The sequence below is a fragment of the Mytilus edulis genome, chromosome 8, assembly GCF_963676685.1.
Source record: "Mytilus edulis chromosome 8, xbMytEdul2.2, whole genome shotgun sequence".
Lineage (NCBI taxonomy): Eukaryota > Metazoa > Mollusca > Bivalvia > Mytilida > Mytilidae > Mytilus > Mytilus edulis.
The window spans coordinates 71,670,123-71,677,211 of record NC_092351.1 but is presented as its reverse complement, the minus strand read 5'-3'; the positions used below and the strand labels follow the sequence as shown (position 1 = coordinate 71,677,211).

The following is a 7,089-nucleotide window of genomic DNA, read 5'->3' as shown; positions in this document are numbered from 1 at the left end:
AAACAAATGTTTTTCAGTAATTTTTGTACGGTTTATATTTACTGAAAGGCAAAATCCAGTAAAGTTTAAAAATTTTTGAAACAAAAACAGACGATAGCTAAGACGTTACCCACGGTAATGCGTTCGGATTAAAATTACGTTTATATATGATTTAAGAACAGCAACCATTTGCCTATACAAAATAAAATCACCAACATCCATATAGCTACAGAAAGGCCCGGACATGTTTTTCTTATTTTAAGTTAATTCTATAAATTTTTGAACCATACATTTATTTTATTGAACACATAAATCTTACTTTTACGTTAAAAATTGCATGTCCGGCGTAACATTTCAAATTAAATAAAATGCATTTTTCTATGTTCCGGTGTAATTTTGCATACAAAATCTGCGAAATTTAGTATAACAGCTTCCTACTAGATTTATATTATAACATCATAACCGTTTTTTGGTATTGGCTGAAATTTGGAGCAAGCCTTCAACGAAATATTCAGCAGAGGAACCTGTCTTAATGTGTTATGAGGAAAGTTTATCAACATTTCAGTTTTATTATTATCCCTATAAAGGAATAAAATCATATCAAAACTATACTGAATAGAAAGTTCTGAAAAAGATAAACATTTCCAAAATTTCAAATGTAAAAAAAACCTTTTTCTTAAAGCAGAATTTAAAAAAAATCGAATGTCTAGCCACTATGTCCAAACGTAATTTTTGTCCATTCCGTAGGTGAAACTTGTTGTATAAATACTAAATGTGCATTTAAAATACAAAACTAACATATTGATAAGATACAAGCTACTAGTATAAGTTCATGCAAATGGCTAAATGAGTCGGGTGTTTTCATAAACATGATGACCTTACAAATTGTTTCGGAAAGCATTCCCTATGTCTATCCATTATGTCCAAGGGCGTCATTTTGACGTTTCTGCACAGTGGCGTCTTTTTATACAAATACACACTATTTACGAACTGTTTAGGGAGTTAAAATGATACCGGGAAATGTTCATTCCAAAATGGTCTGCTGAATCAAAATAACACTCAGATTAGAAAAACGCACAAACATACGGAATAAACCCTTTATAGACATAAGGGAAAAGGAGGGATGGGCCGAGGGATAATTTCTTATGGACAAAAGTTTTCACGCAAATCTAAAACACCTTTATAGATTAGAAACCGATTAGAATCCGAGGTACAATGGTCTTATAATTTTTAAAGAATTACATAAATACGTATTTGTTAAATAAAACCATCAGTGCTAAAAAGATAGAGAAATAGTCTGAAAACTCGCACAGACACATACAAATATTGGACAAAAGAGTTCAATCTAAAAAAAAAACCATTTCAACTAAAATCCTATAAAAAAAAATATTGCTGAATTATTATATGACCGATTTTTATGAAATAAATACCATAAGTGTTTATGTTCAATTTGTCAAAAAAATGTTCAGCTATATTTTTGTTTTCATGTGTTCCTCCGGGAGCAAGTGTTTTTTAAAGGTTGCTATGTATCCTATCGAAAATAAAATTGGAAAAATTTGCAATTGTTTTCATCTCATTACAGATCAAAAAATAAAAACGATCCTTACTTAATCATGTTAATTGCCTTATACATGATGAATTTTGAAACATTTCTTCAGCTTATTGTATTTATTTGATAAAAGTCGATTGAGTAGGTTCTCCGCTCTTGATAACAAAATGTCAAAGTTAGTATATGGCGTCACATTTGTCAATTATAAATGTTACGTCTTGCGACGCAATACCGTGCGTAACGTCTTACTGTTCGATGTGACCCATGGCTCCGTGTTGACAAACCATACTTTTTGACCTATAATGGTTTATTTTTACTTATTCCGATCCTCACCTAACCCTGTCCACCATACTATAACTTAATCAAATGTTTTTCAGTCATTTTTGTACGGTTTAGTTTTACTAATAGGCAAACTACAGTAAAATTTATAAATTTCTGAATCAAAAACAGACGATAGCTTACTGTTCGATGTGACCAATGGCTCCGTGTCGAAAACCAAACTTTGACCTATAATGGTTTACTTTTACAAATTGTGACTTGTATGGAGAGTTATCTTATTGGCACTCATACAACATCGTCTTGTATGTATGTATATGAATAAGTACCTCCCATGTCTGAAATGTTTTCTCAATGCTCATGTTTGTATATACTTTTAACAATATATGTGTGTAGTAAAGACGGCATTTTTGCTAATAATGAGAATAAGATCAGACTTCCGGTGCATTTCTTTACCCCAGAAATCAGAGATAGACGCTACTGGCAACCATAAAAACAATCTATTTTACAAACAAAACAGATCTGTCAATACTGATTGGAGTATTAATCAGGACTTGGTTAAACACCCCAGTGTGCAAACATTTTTTTTTTATCCTTTATCACTATACATTCCTGAGAGAAATATGACATTTTCAAAAATGTTTCCTATAAGTTTCTCTGAAATTCCCTGACTGAAGCAGTATTTATACAGAAAACTTCAGTATAACAGCTTTCATGTCATGCAACATCGAAGTAATTTTCTTGGTCAAAAAATGAGTAATCTCTTGTAATGAAAACCTGAGATAATCTAAACTTATATGTCACTGAAGCAATTTCGGAGCAAACGATAACCAACAAGTGATATTGTTATTTAAGACTCAGTAAACGGATTTTTTTTGTGATGTTTGATAATAAAAGAATTCTTAGCTCAGTATTTTTGACAATCTTGTTACCTATGTTTGAAAGGTTAAACTTTGAATCTTGAAGAACAGGTAACACAAAATAAAATGTCTTCTTTTAGTATTTTAAATGTACTGCTTATTACTATGGATGCTTGAAGTAAAGGTAGATAATTTTCATTGGTAACAATTCTATATAATTTATCGAAAGCCATACACACCTAACATAATATATATATCTAGTAAATTATCAATTATTAAAGTAAAAGTATACATTTTGATACTATTAGTATATATTATTCTTAATTAAGACATCTACTAAAAAATGTAAGATGTCATTTTTGTAGCTTGTATAGTCTTTTCTTACTTTAAATTTGGTCTATTAACAATTTTTAGACAACAAATAATTTCATTTCAATTTCAACTTTATTTTCATGTTAATTAACATGTTTTACCCGGCACATTTCGTGTGTACGTGTCTGTCCAAAGTGAGGAGCCTGTAATTCAGTGGTAGTCGTTTGTTGATGTGTTACATATTTGTTTCTCGTTTATATAAATTAGGCCGTTAGTGATCTCGTTTGAATTGATTTTCATTTTTCATTTCGGGAACTTTCATAGTTGACTATGCGGTATCTGCTTTGATCATTATTTGAGGCTGTACCTATAGTTTATAATTTGTGTGTCATTTCGGTCTCTTGTGAAAAGCTGCATCATTGGCAATCATACCACATCTTTTATAAATACTTTGAATGATACAGTCCATCAGTTGATAATTGAATAATGATTCCCTACCCTTAATACTTATTACTGGTTGATGTATATCACATGTAAAAATTATAAATAGAAACGGGTAACTGTCGGTATTTAAGATTTCTTTTTTACCGTTTTGCCAAGTAAATACAAAATAAACGCCATTATAAACTGAACATAAAAAGGGCGACATTTGGAACTTGTTGAAATAATAATTCTGAACACTCTAAGCAAGGTACCAGACCTAACATAATTTATCCTGATTAATGTCATGTTTACTCTGTTTTAGGTAATGGAGTGTCAGCCATGTCGTGAACAGGGTCAAAATGTATCTGCGGAATTTTGGTGCACCGAATGTGAGGAAGCACTTTGTGAAAACTGTAAATCCTTACACAAATCATTCAAACTTAGCAGAAATCACAACGTGTCCGAATTGCCGACAATTTCAGTAAACCAATCGTCTGACAAGCCGAAAGATCAGGCAGATAATGGAGAAGACAAACGGGTCATATGTGATGAACATCACGATAAATATTTAGAATACTTTTGTATAAAACATGACAAGCCGTGTTGCATTCTTTGTAAACGACAATACCATAGGGATTGCTGCGAAGTTGAGAAGATTGACGACGTTATAGATGAAAGCAAACTTGCAACTATCACAGATAACCTCTTATCGAGGATCGAAAAACGCAAAAACATCTTGACCAAAGCCGAGAACACTGACATATCACATATGGAAGTTTTCGAAACCATTAAAGTTAATTGTATTCAAGAATTAAAGAACACTAGAATTACAATTGATAAACATCTAGATTTTTTGCAAAATGAGGTCGAGGAAGACATAAACAAAAGGTATGAAAACGATAATAAGGAATTAAGTAAAAGGATAAAGGATCTTACAGCCAAAATAAAATATATAACCGACCTACAAAAAATAATTGATGACACCTCAAACCAATCTAAGTTGACTCTGGGACAAAAATATTTGACGTTAATGCGCATGATGCATATCGAGGATGGTAACATGGAAAGTCAAGAAACCTTACCAGAATGCAATTTGAAAGGTATCAGTAAATTTAAACTGTCTTTCGAGAAAACTGAAGATAGTATAACCATACGAATCAATAGCAATTTGCCGAAGACAGATATCAAGCTCGAAAAATCATCTGACAATGAAGATGATATTGAAACCTGCTCTTCTGTAGTTGAACTTGAACCAAATATACCAAACAAAGACAGTTTTGCATTGCCTGAACCAGTTCCGGATTTATCTTCTCCTCAGTTAAATGCATCTTCAATACCCGACTTTGTAACACAAACTACAAAGGTTCCTTGTGCCACATCCAAAGGAGAAGGTTCAGTATTAGAATTCTTTCTGAGAAATTCGTTTTTTATTGAAAAAAGAAACAAAAATATTATCATTACTGATGCAAAGTTAATGCCAAACAATTTCAACATAGCTATAACAGAAAAATCTAATCCTAGGTGTATGGTGTATAACAAAGATGGTCAGAAAAAAGGTCAGGTTAAGCTAAGCGGTGAACCAGATAGTATTGCAGTTATAAAATGCAACCGCGTTGGTGTAACTGTTATTCATAAAGAAAAGGTGTATGTGATAGATACAGATACGTGGCAGTTCATACACATCATTCGTGTCCACGATGATTGCAAAGGACTCGTTTATTTCGAAAATTACCTTATAGCGAACTGCGCAAATGACGGACTTGTGTACATTAATGATGCTGGACAAATAGTCAAACAAAATAGTAATATTACAGGGGATTTATACTTTCATCTTGACAAATATGGGAATCTTTACTCCGCTAAAATGGAAACTAAACACATTCATGTATACAACCTGACTAGTAATAAACGTTCTATATACCATCTCAAAGGTCTTGATAATCCGACAGGAATGACAACCGACAGAGAAAATAATGTTTTTGTTGCATGTAATGACAATGACACCATTTTTGTGAAGCAGTCACTTCACTCACCAGCCAAGGTTGTATTAGACAGCTCAGATAGGATGGAAGGACCAATGAGTATAGACTACGATCTGGATAATGATGAACTACTCGTGGTGAATGACAACGCACATTCGATATTTATATTCAAGAAAAAGTAGGAACGTGCTAGGTGTGTTAATTTAGTATGTGACTTGGTAAACTGTTTGGCTGTCCGCATGTTCTCCTCAATAGACATTTGTCGTTTCCTGTTTTACTATTTAGTCGGATCTGGTTGTTTGTCGTAGTAAAACTATACCTCAAATTTACTATTTTAGTTGATATATTTTATATAGTTTTCTTTTTGACATGAATGTGGCCATGTCTGGTCGAAGTTATAGCATCCTTATACAGGTATTTCATTGTTGATTTTAAAACATAATCCTAAAATATAAATAATTTGAATAAAACAATTGATTTATAAATTTGGTGTGTTCAATTCTCTTTTCTCGATAAATCTTTACCAGTTCAAAGGGGCAGAAACGCTAGGAACCAAACAACTTAAAGCAAAGGATTAAAGCAATGTGGTGGTTGAGCTATATATATATATACGTGCTATACAAAATGAGGGCACAAGCTCCATACCAGGAAAGTCGCCTCCCAAAATATCAATATAATAATAACAAAACGAGAAAAAAATAATCCTCATCAAAACAGTTGGTGATTGACATTAAAATACAAGAACAAACAAATAAAAAATCATTTAAAGGGGCATTAGCTGTAAATTCACGATCACCGATTGATTCAAATTCTTATGTTTGAATTATAACCACGTGAAACGTTTATCCAAATTATAAAATGTCTAAAATAAACAATTAAAAGATTATAGCCTCGATGCTATGAAGCTTCGTTTCTTGTGTATTTTAAGCTTGATGCCATCGAATTAACTATTGAGTTGACGTCCGATGGTCATAAAGACGATATAAACATAAATATATATATTTAGAAAGCGAACTCGTGCAATTGGATTTTCCTAGGTCTGTATAATTTCCTATTATAACTTAAAAATATATATTAATCATCGTTTTTACCTGTTTAAGATTCGATTTTTGAATCGAATCAGTTAATCACATAATTTACAATTGTTTCACTCTCAATGTTGACATTCATTTCCTTTACATAACCGAACACGCACAATTCATGCGTTATTCATCTCTAGCTAAGGGGTTAAACTGAAGTTCATTTGAAAACGGATTCTTTGAGGTTCAATTATTCATTCGCAAGTGAATAATTTATTATCAATGTTTCTTAGCTTAATTTGACAAAATTGAACCATACTCACTGCTAAAAGCGAATTATTCTTTCACTATTTCACTTTCATTAATGATTAAACAAAAAAATATATAACTCGTAGCTAGTGCCCCTTTTAAGGTCAACATACATTCATTTATCCAATATGCGTAGGCTCTTTTCCGATACATATTATCTTGTAGTATAATACATTATAATACATTGTGAATGATCACATTGAATCTAATATAAATCGGAGTGTCAGTTTATACACATTTTAAGTTTAAGACACATTATTCAATCATGGGGCGTATCAAGAGCATGCATATGTAGACATGTCAGTTAAATAATATGAATAATTTCATAAACGCGAACAAAAAATAACGGAGCCAAAAAACAAATGAATGAATGACATTAT

At 31.8% G+C, this 7,089-nt stretch overlaps 1 protein-coding gene across 1 annotated transcript; it reads left to right on the top strand.

Moving 5' to 3' along the window:
• Window positions 1-3,724: 3,724 nt before the first annotated feature.
• Window positions 3,725-5,563, top strand: LOC139484312 (uncharacterized). Its single transcript, XM_071268049.1, has one exon. The coding sequence runs from the start codon at window positions 3,725-3,727 to the stop codon at window positions 5,561-5,563; it is 1,839 nt and encodes a 612-aa protein (XP_071124150.1).
• The last annotated feature ends 1,526 nt before the right edge of the window (window positions 5,564-7,089 follow it).

What these genes read in the sequence shown, in the direction of transcription:
- LOC139484312 (XM_071268049.1), top strand. Translation starts at nt 3,725, where the DNA reads ATGGAGTGTCAGCCATGTCGTGAACAGGGTCAAAATGTATCTGCGGAA.